The 25,286-nt window shown below is 45.1% G+C and overlaps 1 protein-coding gene across 1 annotated transcript in view; it reads left to right on the top strand.

The window, feature by feature from the left end:
- The window catches only part of RHOQ (ras homolog family member Q), a 50,672-nt gene that overhangs the window by 20,463 nt on the left and 4,923 nt on the right, over nt 1-25,286 (top strand). The window contains exons 3-4 of the mRNA XM_075863213.1: nt 9,020-9,184; nt 14,079-14,174. Coding sequence (XP_075719328.1) covers nt 9,020-9,184; nt 14,079-14,174 — 261 coding nt within the window. The remainder of the gene's footprint in view (nt 1-9,019; nt 9,185-14,078; nt 14,175-25,286) is intronic.

The following is a 25,286-nucleotide window of genomic DNA, read 5'->3' as shown; positions in this document are numbered from 1 at the left end:
TAAATATTATTTGCTGTGGTTTTTTTTTGTTTGGGTCCTCCGTTGCAGATCCGGCCGAAAATACAAGAAACAATAGCGCAGCATGCTGCGCTATTGCTTCAGGTAAAATCACGGATACCCGAGGGAACCTATTAAAGTCAATGCGTTCTGTTGGCCGCCGGTTGTGTCCGACGGTCAATGGAACCGGCTTTTCCGGTATTTGCCATGTTCTGCTGTTTTGACGGAGCAGAACAACGAAAAGCTGAACGCAGGTGTGAACGAAGCCTCATCCGTTCTGTGACTCCAGCCTGCATTTGCACAGGTATATATAATTGCTGCTTAAGCCACAGCTTTTATACACATGCGCATGTGCAGAGAATGCTACAAATGATGCAGTCACGTGATACATTACCTGATGGTCGAGTTCATCAATGCGCCTGTAATGGCGGGGAGGGAGACAGACAGGTGAGCCACTCAGTCCCTGCCTACTTGCAACGACCCGTCCTAGGCGACGGGGTACAACTGGGCGACGGTCCCTACGCTCAGTAAGTGCACGACAGACAAACAGACAAGGGTACACAGAAGCTAGGGAAACGGGGAGCTGCCCACGGAGACACCGTGAGCAACGAGAGTAGTGAACGAGCCGAGTCAAACCAGGAGTGCACGAGGTACAAAACGCTGAGCAGGAGAGTGGTCAGTAAGCCAAGGTCAATAACAAGCAGAGGATCAGTAGTTCAAGCAGCAGCAGAGCCAGGAAACAAGCAGAGCAGAGCTGAGTGGTGGAAGATGGAGTCAGTCTCACAGACATAGGAGCAGGTGCAGACTGATTACCCACGGGCGTCGACACAGAAGCTGTGTCTGACAGATCCTTTACAGCGCCACATTTGTTTACATGCTCCCCATTCTGCGGCGCATGTTTCAGATCTGACCTGGGGGGAACAAAATTTATAAAGACCTCTTATGGATCCATGAAATGCTTGGAAATAAGACATTCATATTTAAAGAGTGGCCAACCCCTTTAAGACAATCATGGCTTAGCGGTGGGATAAGCTATCATTGTCAGATTTGTTAGGGGTCTGACTGCTATGACCACAAACCATTGCAAGAAAGAAGCCGCAGTGGTTCTAGGAAAATACTGCACTATGCTGCATTTTTGGTATTGACCAGCCTTGCAGCCTCATTGCTATCAATACTTTCATTGGGGGAAACTCCTTTTAATGCGAACACCACCGATATTCGAGAGAAGTCACTGGATGATCACTGTGTCCCTGCCCTGTGTATACTTAGGACATTAGGCACACGCTGTAGCACATGGTATAGGTTTGTCTGACTTTGAGCTTGTTAACTGTTTCCAATAACAACCGACAGTATTGTGAATTCAGCTCTGGACTCTAAGGTCCCCTGCACACGTGGCAGATTTTGTTGCAGATGTTGTGCTTGTTGCAGAAACAACCCCGTCTAGATGAATGGAACTGATTTGCAGTCGCAGAAATTTCTGCAACAAAATCTGCAGGGTGTGCAGAGGGCCCTAAAGAAAAGCTCCCATTATTTTTTTGCCTGTTTTTAATGGGCATCTTGTACATCTAAATGATATTTATTTGCTCACCGAGAGTCTATTATACAAAACGCAAGCTCCGTTCGGCTCCCCCGTGTTGTCGCACAGCGTCTTGTGTGGACCAGAAGCCAGTTTCTCTATGCAAGTCTATCAGACTCCGTATGTAAGTTTATCGGAGTTCTTCTTTAAAGTGGCTAAACGAGCGGCAATCTGCAATACAATATGTTGATCGGCGATCATTTGCTCCATTTAAACGGATTAATGATCGTGATGTATGGGGTCAGACGATCGATAATACCACTGTTCAGTCCCATACATATGCATCTTGTCAGCAGTACATCCACCTGCTTACACAGGGAGACGTGCTGCTGACATGCGACCATTTTTCGGGCCGCATAAAAGATCTGATAAGCCGACAAACGTTTAGTTGCCAGCTGATCGCTGTCCCGTTATCCTCATGGGCCTGTGTAAAAGGACCTTTAGTTTCACAGTGGTAGCCGTCTGATCCGTGTACCTCATATGTAAGTAGGTCGTCTGAAGTCCTCACTGACTTTGCTGTAAAACTTTGACAAGTAGATGACCTCTTCTTGTGATAATCTGTTTAGTTTGCAGATATTTTGCTGGTCGTGTGGATTCGTCCCTCTGATACGTGATGATCTTGTAGTATAAAATGTTTCTATTTCCTCCCCTTGTGTTCAGGTTACTCCGCATTGTCATTCAGTACATTCCTCCTGGTTTTTGGCATTAGGTCTTGTATGGGTGTAAGACATTACGGTGGGGAAATAATACATTTTGATTAAATCCAATAATTACAAACTGGACGCGGTTACTATACACGAGACTGAACCAATGTTTCCAATACACTAAATACAAGACCTTGTACATTTCATACACTTGTTAGTATCTATAAGCTGCACTTATCACGGTCCTTTCATGGTTAAATATTGGAGTGGTGCCCAGCATTTATTTTCGGCTATACCGGATTGTGTCTCTCGGAGAGGCAGACTAGAATTTCTCTTTAAACCACAGATGTAACAGATGGTCTCTGATTTAAGGATCAGAAAATAAGAGCTGCTAGTTTGTAATTTCACTTTTGATATGACGCCTCACAACTATTCTCAACTCTTTAAGTTCAGTCTTGTGCATGGCGAGACTAAGGGGCATCTAAAAACTAAAAAAAAGCATCTTCCTAAATGGAAAATTACAGTTAAAACGTTACAAATTGAGGTGAGACTGCAGCTAACCCCAAGATGATACTTCATCCCCCCTTTATGTCACACTCCTAAGGGTCCAGGAAGCTGAGATATGGGGATATGGTTGGATTCCTCACGCAGTAGAGCGGCTTCAGTTAACCCTGCCTGTTATATGGAGGGAACCCTTTGGTCTTCAGTGATCTACAGGGTAAATAAACTTTCTAAAAAACTTTTGACATGTCAGAAGTTTTAAATGGTGGGGGACCGAGCACTGAGACCCCCCACTAATCACTAAAGCAAAGTGGCAGAAGTGCTTGGGTGAGTGCTGTGTCGCTTCGTTTCTGATTGGTTTTCCAAGGAAAGCCGGGCAAGCGTTTACGGACTTATGGACTTTCTGTTGAGCCAGTACAGCGCTCCGAGGAAAGCCACTAGAAATTAAACGGCACAGCGCTCACCTGAGCACTTCTGTGACTTTGTTTTAGCAATTGTTTGGAGTCTCAGTCCCCAGACCCCACCAATCAAAAGTTTTTTTAAAGTTTAGTTACACTTTAAAGGGCTGCGTTATTGGTGTTTTCGTCACCTGACAGAAGTTTGAGGGTATGTTCACACGGCGGGGGTCCGTAACGGCTGAAATTACGGGGATGTTTCAGCCTGAAAACATCCCCGTAAATTCAGCCGTACCGGCATGTGCAGGCGCTTGAACGCCGCGTCAATTACGGCCGTAATTAGCGCTGCTATTCATTGGAGTCAATGAATAGCGGCTCCAATTACGGCCAAAGAAGTGACAGGTCACTTCTTTGACGCGGGCGTCTATTTACGCGCCGTCATTTGACAGCGGCGCGTAAATATACGCCTCGTGTGAACAGACAAACGTCTGCCCATTGCTTTCAATGGGCAGATGTTTGTCAGCGCTATTGAGGCGCTATTTTCGGGCGTAATTCGGGGCAAAAACGCCCGATTTACGTCCGTAAATAGGCCGTGTGAACATACCCTAAGGCTCTGTTCACATATGTATCGCGGCTTCCCTATATAATGGAGGCCACGACACTGTGCCGGATCCGTTGCATGATGGATACCAGTAGCGCCTGACTGAGCCTCTTCAACTTACAATGGATCTGCCGTGTTCTGCTAAGGTGTCGGCGCTATTTTTTTTTCGGGAATCTGTGATGGAGGCCTAAAACTAACGGTGGTAGAGGCAACTATAGAATGTCTGAAGTCTGCATGAGAGATTTGCTGGAGAGACTTTGGGCGTTATACAGTTGCTTGACAACATTGGAGCTACCTTTTTAGCTGTCTATCCTGCACAACTCCCCCTTAGACGTGCATATTCAGATTGGCCAAGCATTACCATGTTAATTTAGTAGGCACAGGATGATCCCCGTGGAGTGCAGAGAATGCCAAGATCCTCGAAGGGGCCAGATGTGTATTTTTCACTGTAGATATAAAGAGTGGGTGGGTATTCCCTAAAGGGGAGGAGCTTAGTGTATTTTTGCTCTACATTCCATACAGGGCAATAGAGCAGAATAAGCCCTGCCCCTTTCTCCAAACTTTTGGTTGCACTGGAGAAGGTTGGGAGAGACCAAGTAAAAGCCTCCAGGGACACGTATAGAAGACTTATTATACATATATATATATTCTCTTCATTTTTCTTGCCATATGGGACAGAACAAGCTCTAGTGTCGGGGAAAGCATCCCTGGAAAGTAACTAATCACGTTCTGTGCTGTGTATAAGTATGTGACGACGTTCATGGTTTATCCGGTGAGCCTACATCACACGATTATTCAGTCACCCGCCTTAGGCAGTAATTCCAGTCATTGCATCAGTCACTGTCACTCTAAAAATAGTTTTCAACTTTCCAGTCACTTTGTCCTTGTTTATTTATCGCTCATTAAAACTGACGGGTTTTCTGTACATTAGTAAATCATAAAAATGGCCATTAAAATGCGTTCCCTCCGCTCTGTACGTCTGATCGCTGAGGCTTGGTAATTGCCAATATGTGCACAAGTAACTCATGATTCTGCTGATGAATAGTTTGTTGGCTTTGAATGGATGTATACATCCCGGAGCGCATGTAGCCTGAGGTGGATAGCTTACAATATTCAGTGCCCTGTAAAAGTATTTACCCCCACAATGTTTTTTCCTGTTTTTTTGTATTACAACGTTGAAGTAAAACTGATTTTTTTGGGGGTTTGTATCATTTGATTTACACAACATGCCGACCACTAGGTGCCAAATATTTTTCCCTGAAACAAACAATAATTTAAGACAAAAAAGAGAGATGTTAATGTGCATAAGTATTCACCCCCTGAAAGTCATTACTTTGTGGAGCCTTTTGTTGCAATTACAGATACAAGTCTCTTGGGCTATTTCTCTATTGTCTCGGCTCTTCTCGACACTGAGATTTTTGCAGATTCTTCCAGGAAAAACTGCTCCGACTCCTTTGTTAGATGGTTGTGTTTGGTGTTCAGCGTCTTCATGTCACAGATTCTCAGCTGGATTGAGTTCTGGGCTTTGACACCAAGACGTTTAATTGTCTCCCCTTAAACGCCCCCAGTGTAGATTAGTTCTATGTTTAGGGTCTTTGTCCTGCTGGAACGTGAACCTCCGTCCCAATCTCAAATCTCCGGCAGACTGAAACAACAGGTTTTCCTCAAAAATTTCTACTGCCATCCATCTTTCCTTCAATCCCGACCAGTTTCCCAGCCCCTGCCCCCACAGCATGATGCTGCTCCCACCATTCTTCACTGTGGGAATGATGTTCTTGTGGTGATGGGAAGTGTTGAGTTTGCACCGCACATGGCGTTCCCCATGATAGTCAAAAAAGTTACATTTTAGTCTCATCTGACCAGAGCACCTCCTTCCACGTGTTCGGGGAGTCTGCCACATGATGTTTGGAGAACTCATTAAGCAATGTTTCTTTTTTCTGCCACTCTTCTATAAAGCCCCTCTCTGTGGAGTGTACGGCTTATAGTGGTCCTATGGACAGATTCTTCCATCTCCGCTATGGATCTCCGGGGGTCCTTCAGTGTAATGGTTGGTGTCTTTGATGAATCTCTGATTAATGCCCTCCTTGCCCGGGCTGTGAGTTTTGGTGGGCACCTTCTCTTGTCAGGATTGTAGTTGTGCCATATTCTTTCCATTTTGTTATAATATATCAATGGTGCTCATAGAGATGTTCACATTTTGGGATCTTTTTTAGAATTAAACCCTGATCTATATCTCTCCACAACTTTGTCTCTGACCTGTTTGGAGAGCTCCTCGGTCCTCGTGTGACTTAGTTGTGTTACAGACTCTTCCGGAACAGGTGTATTTATACTGAATCATGTGACAGATCACGTGACGCTTTGATTGCACACACACGTATAAGTTTTTAAAGTTACAAAACCGTATGCATTTGTAACATATGCTTGCGGTTTTTGTAGTATGTTTGTGCCCTTACTTTTAGATACTTTTTTTTTGTTCTTTAGCTAACTCAAACTTTGTAAAGTCAAGATTTCCCATATATAGTGACCAAAACGTATACATTTTACGTATGCAATAGTTTAGGATTGCATACATCACCATTGACTTCAATACAAATAAAAACATGGGTTTTGGAAAGGTATTGAAAAGCATAGTAGACTACGCTTTTCAGGACATGGGGGGGGGGGATAGAACGTAAGCACACAAAACGTATGCACAAACTGCATCTGTCCTGACCATAGAAATCAATGTGGACGCTGTTTTTTTATGTCAAAACGTGCACGTCAGACGTATAGTAAAAACGAGATGTGAACTTTGCCTTATTATGTGACTTCTGAAGATAAATGGTTTCACCAGACCTTAAAGTGTGACTAAACTTTCAAAAAACTTCTGACATGTCATAATGACACGTCAGACGTTTTGATCGGTGAGGGTCCGAGAGACCCTCATCGATCGCTAAAACAAAGTGGGAGAAGCGCTCAAGGGAGCGCTGAGCCGCTTCGTTTCTGATCGGCTTTTCTTGGAAACCTGAGCGAATGGTGTACGGATTCATAAACTTACTAGTGAGCCCGTACACCAATTGCTCGGCTTTCCAAGAAAAGCCGATCAGAAACAAAGCGACTCAGCGCTCAATTGATTGAGATCTTCTGCCGCTTTGTTTTAGTGATTGGTGGGAGTCTCAGTCCTCAGACCCTCACCGATTAAATTAAAACTTCTAACATGTCACTATGACATATCAGAAGTTTTTGGAAAGTTTAGTTACCCTTTAAGTCTGTATTCACACGTCGCAATAACATATATTATTTTTTGGCTGCGAATCGCGTCAAAACCGAGGTGTTTTGCCATAATTTTAGGAAAATTGTGGCATAATGGCATGGTTGTGCTGTCAACCATGGCAATAACACATTTTGACCGCCATCTGAGAACTCCGCCTTAGGCTAAGTTCACACTACTGTTAAATTACGTTTAGCGCACTTCCGTCGTAGTATCTTACTTAGACATTGTAAATGCTACCATCATAAAGCTACAAAAAAATAATGTACTGTACAATGTCTAAGTAATATACATACATACTAAAATACAGTGATTAAATAATATGTGTGACTTTTGATGCCCCTGTAGCGCCTCATTTAGAAGGTGTAGCTAATGTGCCCTTGTGTGACTGGTAGCCAAGCTTAAATTATTGGTAAACGCGTTCTTTACTTTCGACATTTTGTGCTCGTATAGATGAACACATCAGGTTATTAACCCTTTGGAGTTTATAAAGTATGGCAGTGCAGGCCGGAGTGGGACCACATATATATATATATATATATATATATATATATATATATATATATAGTCCATGTATAGACAGTACACAGCACCTCCGAGCAGACTTGGTGCCTGAGATCTCGGCTGAGGGACCACTATAGTGTATATTGCTCATATACACCGTTCAGCCATAACATAAAACCACTGACAGGTAACGTGAATAACATTGATGATCTGGTTACATTGGCGCCTGTAAAGAGGTGACCTATATTAGGCAGCAAGTGAACAGTCAGTTCTTGTAGTTGATGTGCGCGAAGCAGGAAAATGGGCAAGTGTAAGGGTATGTTCACACGCAGTGGCTTCAGGCATATTTCGGGGCGTCAGCCATTGTACCGGTGACAGGGGCATGGGTGCCTACAGCTCATTAAAGCGCGTGGGGAGTGAGGGCTAGCCCATCTGCTCCGATCCCACAGAAGAGCTACTGTACCACAAATAGCTAAATACATAATTGCTGGCTATGGTAGAAGGATGTCAGAACATACAATGCATCACAGCTCGCTGGGTTTGGGTCTGCGGAGCCACAGACCGGCCAGAGTGCCCATGCTGACCCCTGTCCAACTTGGAAAGCGCCTACAATGGGCATGTGCATATCAGAACTGGAGAAATGGAGGAAGGTTTCCTGGTTTGATGAATCTTGTTTTCATTTACATAATGTGGACGATCGGGTATGTTGCTGACCTGGAGAAGAGGTGGCACCAGGATGCACTGTGGAATGATGTTGATGTTACTTTGTCACGTGCCACCTACCTAAACATTGTTGCATACGGAGTACACCCCTTCATAATAGTGTTCCTTAATGGTAATGGCCTCTACAAATGGATAATGCGTCTGTCACTATGCACAAATTGTTTAGGAATGGTTTGAGGAACATGACAAAGAGTTCAAGGTGTTGACTTGGCCTCCAAATTCCCAGATCTCAATCCGATTAAGCATCTGTGGGATGTGCTAAAAATCCAATCCATGGAGGCCCCACCTTGTAATTTACAGGAATTTGGTTGACCAGGATTAGAAAAACATGGCTGCCTTTTTTTACCGGAATCCGCGCCATACCTGTACAAAGGTTGTCTGATATTGCAGCTCAGCCCCATTGAAGTGAATGAGGCTTAGCGGCTGCACACAACCTGTGGACAGGAATCACACTGTTTATGGAAGAAAGCAGCCATGTTTTTCTAATCCTTACCAATCCTTTAAAGTCTTAAACATCTCTGCCAGATACCACAGGACACCTTCAACGGTCCTGTGGAGTCCATGCCTTGACGGGTCAGAACTGTTCTGGTGGCACAAGGGAGACCTACGCAATATTAGGCAGGTGGTTTTAATGATATGGCTGATCGGTGTATGTAAGCACAATATACATAAATCATGTGCTCTGTGATAAGTGCACATCTCATAGGCTCTTGGTACACACATCCGGCACAGTAATGTATTCCTCAGTGTGAACAGGATGATATAATCTCCAGTATTTGGCTGCGTGTTCCTCAGAGCATTAATCATTCCACTTTCTTCTTCTTCCAGGAAGATTACGATCGCTTGAGACCCCTGTCTTATCCCATGACCGATGTTTTCCTGATCTGTTTCTCAGTGGTTAATCCGGCCTCATTTCAGAACGTGAAGGAGGAATGGGTGCCCGAACTAAAGGAATATGCACCAAATGTGCCATTTTTACTGGTGGGCACACAGGTAGGCTTTGGTAACATTTAGAACTTCATGGGTGAATTATGACTGCACATATCCCCCTTACAGGGGTGTAACTAGGAAAGACTGGGCCCCATAGCAAACTCTTGACTGGGGGCACCCCACCAGGTGCCACACACAGCTCCCATTATAGATAGTGCCTTCTGTAGATTGTGTCATACAGCCCCCCTGTAGACAGTGCTATACAGCCCCGCCTCTAGACCGTGTCACACCCCACTTGTAGATAGCGCCCCCCACCTCCGCCTTCTATATAGTGCCATACAGCCCCCCCTTCTATATAGTGCCATACAGCCCCCCCTTCTATATAGTGCCACACAGCCCCCTCCCTTCTATATAGTGCCACACAGCCCCCTCCCTTCTATATAGTGCCACACAGCCCCCTCCCTTCCATATAGTGCCACACAGCCCCCCCCTTAGTAGATAGTGCCACATAGCCCCCCCCTTAGTAGATAGTGCCAAACACAGACCCCTGTAGATTGCGCCACACACAGCCCCCGTGTAGATAGAGCCAGTGCCCTCCCCATTGTAAATAGTGCCATACAGCCCCCCCTAGTAGATAGTGCCACACAGCCCCCACTTAGTAGTGCCACACAGCCCCTTGTATATAGTGCCACACAGCTCCCCCTTGTGTATAGTGCCACATGGCCCCCCTAAGTAGTACAAGGCAATGGCGCATCCAAGAAATTTGTATCAGTCAGGGGATGTCAATCAAACATGGAAAGGTGGGTTTGGAGGCAGGACTATGTTACTCTTCAGGATAGCGGCATCGCCCCATTACCCTTTTAATGAGTAATTAGCATATAGTGTGCGCCATTTTAAAAGTTGATTTTATAGATTTTGCTGCATCTGAAATAAACATGCATTTGGAAATATTGTTAGGTCATGTATTGCAGCATGGTGGTGGTTCAAGGGGTTAAAACTACCAGACAGGTTCCCATTAAATATACAATGAATTTAAAAGAATTTCATCTGCCCTGCAATTTTGTTATTGTAAATATAGCCTATAAAATTTCAGCTCCAGAACCAAACTCTGTACATATATACATCCCTAGAACCAAGCTCAGTACATAAATACAGCACTAGAACCAAGCTCATACATATATACAATACCAGAACCAAGCTCAGTACATAAATACAGCACCTGAACCAAGCTCAATACATATATACATCCCCAGAACCAAGCTCCGTACATATATACATGCCCAGAACCAAGCTCAGTACATACATACAACACCAGAACAAATACAGCTCAATTTAGTGTAACCCTTGACATATAGTTTTGTACGGCGTAAAACTACAGCTCTCAGAATGGCCCGAACAATGGTGAGGATATGCTGGGAGATGCTGTTTCACAAAAAAAAAAAAACATACCACCCATCATCTCGCTGCAGATCATACAGTGACTACAGTGCTGATTAGAGGCAGAATAAACATTTACATTAAGTGACTCACCGGTGACGTCTCAGATTCTAGTTCTTTTCTTCTCCCTCTGGTCCAGACCTCTATGATGGATTTCTCCCGGCCACGACCCATTTCTGCAGTTTTCCGCTCAGATGTCTTCAGCTTCTCACTTTTAAAACATTTTTGCACCTATAAACGAAGATAAAATTCTCAACACCTCTAACTATAATAGCGCCCTACACTGTGTACCTGATTATAACGCCCGACATATATGCACATGACCGTGTGTGCCATCTGAGTCCCGTCCGTGATCCGAGGAAAGATAGGACATGTTCTATCTCTCCTCAGATCGGAGACCCGGACCATTTTTCACGGACCCGATCCCACCCGCTAAAGTGAATGGGTCCGTAAAGACTATCGGGTGCCACTCGGATGCTGTCAAAAAAGGCCCGAGTGGCACAACGGTCGTGTGCATGAGGCATTATAGTAACACACACACACACACACACACACACACACACCGTGCCCCCTGTAGATAGTGAACCCCATAGAGCCTCAGTAGATAGTGCTCTACATAGAAGCCCTTGTAGATAGAGCCCCACATACAGCCCTCTGTAGATAGTGCCCACATATGGACTGCAAGGCAATAGTGCTAACCATTGAGCCACCGTGCTGCCCTACATATAGCTTCCCCTATAGATAGTGCTCCACATATAGCCCACCTCTGTAGATAGTGCCTCACATATAGCCCACCCCTGTAGACCGTGCCCTAATTATAGCCCCCCTGTAGATAGTGCCCCACAGGTAACCCACCACTGTATATAGTGTCCCACATATAGCCCAGCCCTGTAGATATTGCCGTACAAATAGCTTTCCCTATATCTAGTGACTCACATATAGCTCCCCGTGTATATAGTGTCCCATGTATAGCCCACCCCTGTATACAGTGCCCTACATATAGCTCCCCATGTATATAGTGCTCCACATCCCCACATATAGACCCCCCCTGCAGATAGAGCCCCCACTGTAGATAATGCCAGTCACAGTTTTAGTAGAAAAAAAACAAAACTTTTCCTACTCGCCCTGATCCCGTTCCCGTGCCGTCCGGTGGCAATGCAGATCTGCTCTCTTCTGAGCAGGTTTGCTGGAGCTTAACGACGCAAGCGGCGCATCGTTGAAAAGCGCTGATTGGCACGGCAGAATGACTTGCCCCTTCAATCAGCGCCTTTCAACCACGCCAGCTTTACAAAGCCATATAAATCTGCGTGATTATGTAGTACATACCACTGCTCCCTGCTTCCTCCTACTACTGCTTCCCCCAATGACATCATCGCGCCGTTGGAAGGCGCCGATTGGCGGGGCAAGTAATTTTGCCCCGCCAATCAGCTTCTTTGTAAGGCACTGAATGGTCGCGCACGTAACGTGCCCGGCCATTCAGCACTAATGCATGTGTTACACGCTAATGCATGTATTTGTGCTATAGACGCAGGTACAATTCCTGCAAGATGGGATGGCTGTCGCTAGCACCGGGGCCCCCTCCGGTTCTAGCGACGCCACTGGGCATGAAAGGGCCCGTGCTGCCCGGCCCATAAATGTTAAAGGCTCGGCCGGCACGGGCCCTGCAGTAGCGTCGCTAACGCTGTAGCAGCCATAACTGCTGCTAGCGGCACCACCGGGCATATGGGGGGGGACTTGTCGGCGGGCGGCACGGGCCCCCTCATGCTGCGGGCCCCTTAGCAGCCGCTACGGCTTCTACAAAGGTAGTTTCTCCACTGCCACCTTATGTTGGCCACTTTTATCACATTTGTTACAAACCGCCATAACATCTACAGGGCCCAGCTTTTCATGAGTCCTGAATGACAGATCTGCCTAGGTATGCAGATCTACATTACAGAGAAGTGATTGAACTAACTCCTAGGTAGTTCCAGTTCTCTTCGGACACCCAATATCCAAAAAACTGGCGTATCGTTAATGTGTAATCAGTGATTCTCCAATCCCTGGGACCCCCACTGATCAGCAAAGAGCGTCCCTGCCCCTTTAATGTGTATCCCAAGCACATCAGCTTGTCTGCAGTACCAGACACAGACGTATGTTCATATGAGTCACTGTGCCGGAATAAACATTGAAGGTTGAACCCCCACCATAACTCATTAAAGCAGTTTTCCCATCAGGGACATTTATGACATCCACAGGATATGTCATAAATGTAAGATAGATGCGGGTTCCACTTCTGGGACCCGCACCTATCTGTAGAATGAGACCCCCTAAACCCTGTTCTACCGCTCTGTGTTCCCGCTGAAGCATTTGATTTCCGACCATGAAGAAGAAAACCGCGTAGTACGCTGTTTCCATAACTCCCATAGTAGTGAATGGCATTTACGGAAGAAGCGTAGCATGAGAGCTACGCTGTTTCTGTAACTACTGTTCAGTTCTATGGGACTTGCGGACACAGCATAGCTAACACTATTCAGCCACAACACAGAGAGGTAGAACGAGGTTTAGGGGCCCCATTATAGAGATAGATGCGGGTCCCACCTCTGGGACCTGCACCTATCTGACATGTATGACATATCCTGTGGATATGCTATAAATGTCCGTGATGGGAAAACCCCTTTTAAAGACCGTTTCCGACAACTGTAATAAATTTTGGGGTCCATAATAAGTCCACAATGCCACCTGGATCCCCCACAGTTCTACAGAACCGAATTTAGATCACCACAGGGTGGAGAGTCTCGGTTTTGCGGCCGTATTATGGATCTGAAAATGTGGCCGTACTACACCCATCTGATATCAGCCCAAGTATTTACCCCCGTAAATAATGTGGAAATGATCCTTTTATGTAGGAGTGTTTTATAAGCCCATGACGGTTAATAAAAGTCCTGAGTTGTCCTCTTGTATGACGTCTTGTAGATGCTGCCACTAATGACCGCCAATGCAAGACCTGTACAGTTTGCCACCCAGCTTTACAAAGCCATATAAATCTGCGTGATTATGTAGTACATACCACTGCTTCCTCCTACTACTGCTTCTCCCATGTGTCAGTCTTCACTGCAATTCTAGTATTCTGTTCATGAATAAGTTTGTTCAGGGTCATAGGTTCAGCCCAGAGAGTTTTTGAAAATGTGCTACAGTACATGGAATTGTGGACGGAGACATGAAAGGAAATGAATAGACTTCCTATACGGATTATCTTCTGTAACGCTGCCATCATTGGGGCCTCTTGGAATAGCTCTTGAAATGTACGTGGAGCGGGTTTTAGTGTCAGTGAGAATATTGGGTCAGATCATTCTGTCTGGCTGTGCCCATTTCTTGGTTCTCATTAAATGTGTTATTAAAAAAAGATTCACTACAGAGGGCACTAGGGCATATGATGTTCTGTGTGTAATATTTCTCAGCTTCACACTTCTATTTGCTTTTTCATGTTTTAAAATATAAAAGAATAGGAAAAAAAATAGATTTTTACTTTTATGATTTGCAGATCGACCTAAGGGATGATCCCAAGACTCTGGCGAAGCTAAATGATGTGAAGGAAAAACCCATTACTGTTGAGCAAGGGCACAAGCTGGCAAAAGAGGTAAAATATATATAGTCCTATTTTTGCTGCCTGGGCTCCGCAGGTAAGTTCTCATAAATGGCTTAACTTAAGCAAATGAATGACAGACCGCTGAAATCAGCACGTCTGTTACTCCATTATGCTGCCCACAGCGAGGACAGCATAATATCAATGACCGGTTCTCTTCAGTTGTTCAGGTTATTAGTCATGTGGATACCTAATATGTGTGGCGCTATGTAGTCTGGACAAGGTAAGACAGAAGCGGTCCCTGGCCGTGTCTGACATCTGGGCGCCCGATTTGCTTCTGCTAGATTGCAGGAGATTTAATGCAGCGATGTCAAAAGACATCGCTGTAAACTTAGTACCTGTGCCACCCACCGGACACTAAAATAATATTCATGTGGACCGCTATAGTGTCTCTTTTAACCCCTTCTTGCTTTGGCCACTTTTGACCATCCTGACAGCCTCATTTTTCAAATCTGACATGTTTCATTTTATGTGGTAATAACTCCGGAATGCTTTCACCTATCCAAGCGATTCATGACACATTGGACTTTATGTTACTGGCAAAATTTGGTCGATACATTCAGTATTTAATTGGGAAAAACACCAAAATGTAGCTAAAAATTGCAAAATTTTTAATTTCTCTAAATTTAAATGTATCTGTTTGTAAGACAGGCAGTTATACCACACAAAATTGTTGCTAATTAACATCCCCCATATGTCGACTTTAGATTTGTATCGTTTTTTGAACATCTTTATTTTTCTAGGACCTCACAAGGCTTAGAACTTTAGCAGCAATTTCTCACATTTTCAAGAAAACTTCAAAAGGCTATTTTTTCAGGGACCAGTTCAGTTGTGAAGTGGCTTTGAGGGCCTTATATATTAGAAACTCCCAATAAATCACCCCATTTTAAAAAGTTCACCCCTCAAAGTATTCAAAACAGCATTTAGAAAGTTTCTCAACCCTTTAGATCAGGGGTCTCAAACTCGGCCGGGTAAGTGGGCCGCATATAGAAAAAATGGGAAGTTGACGGGCCGCATTACTTTCAAATTTGATACAATACAAAATTATTGTTAATCAATTAGTTATTTGAACGACTATAACACTATATTACTAGAATAATAATACTACATTACTATAATAATACTATATTACTATAATAATAGCGCTAGGTTTAAAATTTGAGATATTTCTCCACGTGCTTATTTCAACAATCCAGCTTTCCAGTTTAAGTGTCGCTAAATGCAGTCCGGCGGCTCAGTTAGCACACATGTCAAGATTGGGCAGCCCCTTTTTAGATAGTGCCGCAGTGCCCTCTGTGGATGCTGCCGCAGTGCCCTCTGTGGATGCTGCCACAGTGCCCTCTGTGGATAATGCAACACACCCCTAGATAAGGCCACAGTGCCCTCTGTAGATAAGGCCACAGTGCCCTCTGTAGATAGGGCCAGAGTGCCCTCTGTAGATAAGGCCACAGTGCCCTCTGTAGATAAGGCCACAGTGCCCTCTGTAGATAAGGCCACAGTGCCCTCTGTAGATAAGGCCACAGTGCCCTCTGTAGATAAGGCCACAGTGCCCTCTGTAGATAATGCAACACACCCCTAGATAATGCCAGTGTCCTCTTCAGATACTGTCACACACCCACTTATAGATAACGCCACAGTGCCCTCTGTAGAGGGCGCCACAGTGCCCTCTGTAGAGGCTGCCACAGTGCCCTCTGTAGAGGCTGCCACAGTGCCCTCTGTAGAGGCTGCCAAAGTGCCCTCTGTAGAGGCTGCCCCAGTGCCCTCTGTAGAGGCTGCCCCAGTGCCCTCTGTAGAGGCTGCCCCAGTGATGTCAGGGGCTTGCCCAGAGCTGGAGTCCCAGGCAGAGCGCTAGTTGGCTCTTCCTGGGACTCCAGCTGTGCTCCTGACATCACTGGGACTCCTGCTCTGGGGAAGCCCCTGACATCATTGTCGATGTATGGACAGCGATGTCAGAGGCTTTCCCAGAGTCCCGGAGCAGAGCCGATAATAGCGCTCTGCCCGGGACTCCGCTCTGGGGAAGACCCTGACACACTGTCCATATATGGGCAGCGATGTCAGGGAATTCCACAGAGTCCCGGAGCAGAGCAGACACCAGCGCTCTGCTCGGGACTCCGGCTCTGGGGAAGCCCCAGACATCGCTGTTCATATGTGGACAGCGATGTCCGGGAATTCCACAGAGTCCAGGAGCAGAGCCGACACCAGCGCTCTGCTCCGCTCTGGGCAAGACCCTGACACACTGTCCATATATGGGCAGCGATGTCAGGGAATTCCACAGAGTCCCGGAGCAGAGCCTGTACTAGCGCTCTGCCCGGGACTCCGGCTCTGGGGAAGCCCCAGACATCGCTGTTCATATGTGGACAGCGATGTCAGGGAATTCCACAGAGTCCCGGAGCAGAGCCGACACCAGCGCTCTGCTCGGGACTCCGGCTCTGGGGAAGCCCCAGACATCGCTGTTCATATGTGGACAGTGATGTCAGGGAATTCCAGAGTCTCGGAGCAGAGCCGATACTAGCGGCTCTGTGTCCCGCGGGCCGCAGATGACAGCCCCAGGGGCCGCATGCGGCCCGCGGGCCGCGTGCTTGAGACCCCTGCTTTAGATGTTTCATAGGAATTAAGGAAAGTGGAGGTAAATTTTCATTTAGTTTTTTTTTGTAGAAATTCATTTTTAATCCATTTTTTTTGTAACACGGAAAGTTTTACCAGAGGAACGCAACTTAATATTTATTGCCCAGACTCTGCAGTTTTAGGAAATATCCCACATGTGGCCCTAGTGCGGTAATGTACTGAAGCAGCGGCCTCAGAAGCAAAGGAGTACCTAGAGGATCTTGGGGCCTTCTTTTTATTAGTATATATTTTAGGCACCATGTCAGGTTTTAAGGGCTCTTGCGGTGCCAAAACAGTGGAAATCCCCCAAAACTGACCCTATTTGGGAAACTACACCACTCAAGAAATTCTCTAGGGGTATGGTGAGCATTTTGACCCCACAGGTTTATTGCAGAAAGGACTGAAGGAGAAAGAGCATCGCAACATTTGTAAAGCAATTTCTCCTGAGTAAAACAGTACCCCACATGTGGTCATAGACAGCTGTTTGGATACACAGCAGGGCTTAGAAGAGAAGGCGCGCCATTTGGCTTTTGGAGCACAGATTTTACTGGCACCATGTCGCTTTAGCAAAGCCCCTAAGGTACCAGTACAGTGGAAACTCCCCAAAAGTTACTCCATTCACAAAACTACACCCCTTGAAGAATTCATCTAGGGGTGTAGTGAGCATTTTGACCCCATAGGTGTTTCATAGATTTTATTCGAATTGGGCAGTGAAAAGAAATGAAAATCCTTTTTCTTCAATAAGACGTAGCTTTAGCTCAAAATATTTTCATTTTATCAACAAATAAAGGAAAAAAAGCACCCCAACATTTGTAAAGCAATTTCTCCCGAGTATGGCAATACCCCATATGTGGTCATAAACTGCTTTTTTGGCATACAGCAGGGCTCAGAAGGGAAGGTTCGCAATTTGGCTTTTGGAGTGCAAATTTAGCTGGATTGGTTTCTGGGCACTATGTCGCATTTGCAAAGCCCCTGTGGGACCAAAACAGTGGAAACCCCCTAGAAGGGAGCCCATTTTTGAAACTACACAAAGGTATTTACCCAGGGGTGGAGTGAGCATGTTAACCCTGCAGGTGTTTTGCAGAAATTAGTGTGCACTCGATGTTGCAGAGTGAAAATTGGATTTTTTCCATAGATTTGCCAATATGTGGTGCCCAGCTTGTGCCACCATAACAAGACAGCTCTCTCATTATTACCTAATGTTTTTCCTGGACATACGACCAGGCTCAGGAGTGAAAGCTTACCATGCGAAATGGAGGCCAAATTTGGCGATTTACAAAGTATTGGTTCACAATTGCAGAGGCTCAGATGTGAAATAATAAAAGAAGCCCCTAAGAAGTGACCCCGATTTATTAAACTGCACCCCTCAAGGCATTTATTAAGGGGTGTAGTGAGAATTTTCACCCCACAGGTCTTTTCCATAAATGATTGCACTTCGGATGGTGCAAAGTAAAAATACATTTTTCCCTAGATATGCCATTTCAGTGGCAAATATGTCATGCCCGGCTGGTGCCACTGGAGACACACACCCCAAAAACTGTTAAAAGGGTTCTCCCAGGTATGGCGATGCCATATATGTGTAAGGAAACTGCTGTTTAAGCACGCTGTAGGGATCAGAAGGGAGGGAGCGCCGTTTGGCTTTTGAAGCGTGGATTTTGCTTGGTAGTAGTTTTGTTTGGAGTTTTACTGGTATTTCAGTTTATAATGTAGGGCATATGTAAGCTGGGCAGAGTGCATCAGGGCCTAGTCAGGTGGTATAATAATGGGGTAAAAAAAAAACAATAAAATATTCCATAGATGTGTGTTACGCTGTGACACAATCCTTTTTGCACAGGCCAGTGTCGCACTGATATATGGCGTCCTTTCTTATCCCCCTTTTGGTCCACACTCCGCACCTTTGAATTTTGGGGAATTTTGCTGGGAAGTGTTGTCCTGTTATAATACGGGCACCCTCGCTTCCAGCAGGTCTGTTTGGGCTCTCCCCTTCCTGGTTCCCTAATTTTAGGGGGTTGATGAATCGCCTCGGGCCAACTGCATATTTTTTATTTCCTGACTTGGAGCCTTAACTAATTTTATTTTTTTATAGACTTAGTGGTATGACGGCTGGTTTTTTTGCGTGACGAGCTGTAGTTATTATTGGTACCATTTTGGGGTACATGCGACTTTTTGATCACTTCTTTTTATTCTAATTTTTGTAGGGCAAAGTGACCAAAAACAGAAATTCTGGCATTGTTTAAGTTTTTTCTTATGCTGTTTACCATGTGGAATAAATAGCGTAATTTTTTATAGTTCAGGCCGTTACGGACGCGGTGATACAAAATATGTATGGTTTATTTATTTTCAATAATAAAGGACTTGATAAGGGAAAAAGGCGATTTGTGTTTTATTTTACGACTTTTTTTTTTACACTTTTCTTCAGTCCAACTGTCAGAAGTTTTTTTTTTTCTAAAACATTGCACTACCTATATAGTGCAATGTATTAGATCTGTCAGTCATTCACTGCCAGCAAGCCGATTAGGGTTCACCTCCATGTGGGGCCTAATTGTCTTAAATAATGGCAGAGCAGGAGGCAATTGTTGGGGCTCATGCACACGGCATGGTCTGTGATCTGTGTTGTGCACGGCTTGTGATCTGCGGCTCAGACGGCCACAGAGCGTCACCTGCGGCCGCCCGCAAATTACGGGCTGTGTGCATTAATTTTAATAAGACATGTACTATCTTTTTGCGGTCCAGGCTCCCGGGCAATACACGGACCGTGGAAAACACGGTTGTGTGCATGGGCCCATTGAAATGAATGGGGCTGCAATTCACCCGCATTTTGCGGGCCAGGCTTGTTTAAATGAATGCACACGGCAATGTACGCTGCCCATGATTCGCGGGCGGCCGCGAGTGACACTCCGCGGCCATCTGGGCCGCAGATCACGGCCCGTGCACATGACTACGGTCGTGTGCTTGAGGCCTTAAGCCTCCTGTTGCATGGCAGGGCTGTCGATCTACTACCAACCTCTAAGATGCAGCGATCGCTTTCGAAGTACATGGAGCTGTGAATGCCTGGTTGGGAGTAATACTGTATTGTGAAAAAGCCTAAGGCCTCATGCACATGTCAGTATTCTGTTTCAGTATCTGGAAGCCAAAACCAGGAGTGGGCCCAAAACATGGAAGAGGTGCAAATCTTTCCATTATAGGTTTTCTCTGTTTATGTTCTACTACTGGTTTTGGCTTTCAAATACTGAAGCAAAATACTGACCAGAATAAGGCTGGGTTTCCACGGATCGGATACGCTGTGTAAAACTATGCAGCGTTTCTGACCTGGAACCCACAGCACATTCCGTCTGAAAAACCGCACCACATTGTGGTGCAATTTTTCGGGCGGAATTTTCATTGCGGAAAGCAGCGGAAGAAAAAAAACAACTTTCATACTTACCCCATCCATTGTCATGGTGACACGTCCCTCCTTTGCCGTTGTCGTGACACCGTCCAGCCTGGCCTCCCTGGATGATGCTGTAGCCCATGTGACCGCTACAGCCTGTGATTGGCTGCAGCGGTCACATGGGATGAAATGTCATCCCAGGAGGCTGGACTGGAGGAATAAGATGGGAATTATGGGTAAGTATAATTTATTTTTTTCTCTAGTTGCGATCTTTGTGGCGGAATCGCAGCGATTCTGCCGCAAAAAGTCACAACACTTCGCTATTTGTTGCAGGTTTTAGATCTCCAATGAATTCAATGGGGAAAATCTGCAACAGAAAAGCAACAAAAACGCTGCATTTTTTTTCCGCAGCGTGGGTGTGAGATTTTCTAACTCTCATCCACTTTGCTGCTACTGCAAATGCTGTGGAGTTTCCGAACAGAATTCTGTTACGGAAATTCCGCAGCAATTACGCTAAGTGGGAACCCGCCCCTAAGGCCAGCATCACAAACACACAGTATTGATGCCGTTTTTTTAAGCCAAGGCCGGAAGTGGATCCATAAGGAAAGGTATAAAGGAAAAACGGATGCATCTCCAATCTTTTGTGTCCACTACTGTCCTAGGCTCAAAAAAAACAGCGCCAAAAACGGTTAAAAAAAAACGGCATCACAACCGCCTGTGTGATTCTGACCTAAAAGTATATTCACACTCGGCAAACTTGTTGCAGAAATTTCTGCGCCTGTCCCATTCATGTGAGGTTTTGCGGAAAACCATGCTTATTCTGCAGAAACAGCCCCATTCACATGTATGGAATGGACATTTCAATCGCAATCATTTTTGCAGCAAATCTGTCAAGTGTGAACATACCCTAAGATGTTAACCCTGCTTAACGGAGTGCCACAGCCCTGTTCTTAGGATCAGTGGTGGTCGCAATAAGATTGGATCTCATCACTGGAAAGAAGGAAAACTTTCTCCTGACTGGATCTGATTCCGTGCCTTAGGCCGGATTCACACGAGCGTGTACAGTCCGTGATATACGGTCCGCAGGTCGGCCGCATTTCCCGGACTGAGCACACTGCAGGAAGCTGGGCTCCTAGAATCATAGTTATCTATGACGCTAGGAGTCCCTGCCTCTCCGGAACTACTGTCCCGTACTGAAAACATGTTTTCTCGTGCACACTTTCTCTGCCGTTTTTCACGGATCCGTGTGTCCGTGATTGGAACCGTGTGCTTCCCGTGTGTACTCGGTGTACACTTCCGTGTTTTAGTTTCCGAGAGGAAACTGAAACCTGTTCACACTATGTACACGATATTGTTAGTGCCGCACATGCTATTCCCTGTCCAGTGGAACTCACTGTCCAGGGTGCTGAAAGAGTTACTGCCGATCAGTGCAGCCCCTTAACTCTTTCAGCACCCTGGACAGAGACTACCGCTGGACAGGGAATAGCATGTGCGGCACTAACAATATAGATTAATGGTTCATTAAAGAAAACCTGCAACAACAAAAAAGTTACTACTTACCCAGAACTCCCTGCTTGCCTGCTTCTTCCTGAAGTCCGGCCTCCTGAGATGACGTTTCAGACCATGTGACCGCTGCAGCCAATCACAGGCTGCAGCGGTCAAATGGACTGCCGCCGTCATCCAGGGAGGTTGGACTGGATGTCAGAAGAGGGACGCGTCACCAAGACAACTTATTTTTCTTAATATCGCTGCGTTCCAGCACTCAGTGCTGACAGAGAGAAGGGGCTGTATAGTGCAGTATCTGTCTGTACGTGTACCTCTGCCCGCCCGCCCGTTGCTAGGCAATGGCTCAGTCACACACGGATGGCACACTGATTCCTTCCGTGTGCCGTCAGTTTTTTTTACGGCCCCATTGACTTGCATAGGCCTCACAGTCACGTAATCTCGGACAAAAGTAGGACATGCTCTACTTTTGTCGGAACGGAGCAACGGGACCGTCAAAAAAACTGAAGTGTGCATAGCCTCATTGAAATGAATGGGTCAGGGTGCTAGCCGTCAAAAAAACGTCTTTATCTTCCTGACAACTAGGTGGGCAGTGAGGTAGCGCCACTCTGAGATTTTGCAGAGGGACTTACAGCACATGGCACCGCTCATCCCCTTTCTAATATTACGTGGCTCATTATTTAAACTATTTTTCTGGAGGGGTGTATTTCTTCTCTTGCACTGTTTTGTCTGAAATTTCCATTCTACGTGTATCCCTGAAAGAAGATGCGTTCTGCACAGACAATTTCTGCTGCCTACTGAACAGGAAGATAAATTGTCTTTCAGAAAAGTGGTCCCATTTCAAGGACAATGTATTTCTTTCTATCCTTTCCAGGTAATTTAGCTTTACCGTCCTCAGACAGTTATCCGGCACTCACGCCTGCGTCACATTCATCAGACTTGTCCGGGTATTTTATTATTTAGCTTCTGTATTGCTGCTGCGATATGTTCGGAGGGGGGGCGGGGGGGTGTTACTGTGTATTTCAACTTTTTATTTTAACCTTGTTTTAAGTCATGTTTTGTCTTCTTCATCCCCATCTTTTAACACCAGGGGGGAAAGATGTATTAATACTGTGCCAGTCTTTATAAGAAGCAAGGAGTAGGATGCAACAAATTTACTCACATCTTTGGCCGTCCATGCTCTACTTAGTGAAATCTATGCCAGCCGTGAATTGCGTAGATGTCTGGTATTATTTGCGCCAGTTTTTGGCGTAAATGAAAGTATTTGCGTCAAGTGGTGACCACGCCCCTTTTTTGCTAAGCCATGCCTACTTTTTTTTGTGAAGCACGAAGAAACTACCAAAGGTCACAATTTTTTGGTCTTTTGCGACATTGCTACGCCATGGTGTAGAAATGTTAACTCCCCCATATGTCTTTTTCAGGTCCCAAACTGTGAAGACTCATTTTTTTTTATATATCTTTATAGCAGTCAGAGCACCATTTTTCTTATACAGAGCTCCAGATCGCCTGCAGACATAGATTTAAAACATAGCATTCTGTCAGCCACCACTAGAGGGAGCTTACCGCATACTATTTTATTAATAAGTTCAATGTGTAAACAGTTCACAGTAAGCTCCCTCTAGTGGTGGCTGCAAGAACCCAGAATACTATATTAACTCATATTTGGAACTTATTTTTAGAAAACAGGTCAAACTATTGTAAGGATAATTTCTTAATAGAATAACCTCAGGATTTTAAACTTACAAATAAATAAATGGTATTCAAAGATGGTGAGGGAAAAGTGCATTGTGGGAGCTCCTATGACAGTCACATCCAAAAAAGGGATGAAGCTGAATTTAATGTGTTTCCAAGAGCAGCAAGCAGAATTATAGGGGCAATGGAGGGAAATAATGACGTGAAATAACGCAAAATCACTTCTAAAACTCTGGGTAGATTTAAACAGTGAAATATTATTGAAATAGATCAGTGACTCGTGCAAAAAAATAGGAGCAAATCCCATTCTAGGCCAGAAGGAAAAGTTTTTTTGTTTTTTTCTGCTTGTCCGTTATGGGATCTACTCTTGCTTTTGGCAACAAATACACAGACCTAACAGACTGTCACTATGACCATGTGAATTTGCCCCTACGCTTCATTCATACAGTGGTATACTTCCGTAGTATAGCATAAGGCTTCCACATGGACTGTTTATACGGCAGCAATGTTCTACTCATGAGCATATCAAGGATTTGACTAAAAGACAATGATAAATGGGATTACTAGGCGTTTACGTTCCTGTCACTCGCTCTGCAGGATTCCCCACAGGTAGGATGGACCTCTCCACGCTATTAACATAAGCAGCAATAATGCATGACCCCCAAGGTGATCAGCGCTGCAGTACTTTGGTTTACCTGCAATTCTTTGGTAATTTTGCTTGGAAGAGCAATTCTCCGTTTGCCTGCAAAATGATGTAAGCGTCGATTAAACTGCCTCCCTTCTCCCCCCTCCAGCAGTGACTCACAAGCTGCAGTCTGCGTCAGCATCTCAGATCAGAGCCAAAGGTGCAGCCGCTTCCACAGAAAAATACAGAAAATGAGTTTACTAGTATACAGAAGGCCTTATACAAAAAATTGCTTGTATTGCGAATATCCTCATAACTCAGGACATAAAGGCCTACCCACATTACAATGACCACGTTGTCATCGCTGCAAAGGAGCCAGTTTTCATGCTTACGGTGCTTATCCTGGATCAACATTGCAGGAGAATAGTCTGAACTGGAAGGACTTATAAACTATGTTAGGCTCTGTTCACATCTGCGCTAGGTTTTCCTTTCTGTTCTGTCAGAAGAACAAAATAACGAGAAAACCTAGGAGCAGCAGATCTATTGTAAGATGGACACCAAATGCGTCCGACAGGACCCACTGACTTTAATGGGTGCCGTCAGGTTTCCAGCATTTTGTGGGACAATATAGCGCTGCTTGCCGCACTATGTTTTGTCTGGCAAAAATGACGGCATGTTCGACACAGGCCCCTGACGAAGCCTCCAACGAAGAAAGGCGACTGGAGAAGTGAGATAATCCTCAATAGCTTAACAATAAATAAAGGGGGTTTTCCACTATAAACATATTGCCTATCCACAGAATAAGCAATAAATGTTCGCTCCCTGGGACTTACGTTGATTACTAGTACAGGGGTCCCGAGTCCAAGTGGTTTCTGTTGCTAACATTTAGTTTGTATGAAGCAGCAGCAGCAGCAGCGTGCATACTGGCCCACCACCCCATACAAACTCCTCACTATGGTCATGCTGTGAGGTCGACCCCCATATTTGTAATCATGTGGATAAATGTTTATGGTGGAAAAAACCCGATAAATCAAAGTATTTGTTTAGATTTAACTCAAAAATGTTATTGGCAAGTGGCTAGGCTATGAGCTCTCCATTTATACGGCGAGTGTGTCCACAGCCCATATTGGGCCCAACGTAAAGTGTCCATTTGCAATACCTTAAGTAGTTTACTACGCATTTCATTACAAATGGATTCTACAAAAAATTCATACCACAGGTCAGTGGGTAACGTATGACATATAGTTGCATACGTTAGGGCTATATGTTCGGTGTACACATGGTTTGAACACAGCCTTAGGGCCAAATTCAG

The sequence above is a fragment of the Rhinoderma darwinii genome, chromosome 4 (assembly GCF_050947455.1).
Source record: "Rhinoderma darwinii isolate aRhiDar2 chromosome 4, aRhiDar2.hap1, whole genome shotgun sequence".
Lineage (NCBI taxonomy): Eukaryota > Metazoa > Chordata > Amphibia > Anura > Rhinodermatidae > Rhinoderma > Rhinoderma darwinii.
This window is presented reverse-complemented; position numbering and strand designations above follow the sequence as displayed.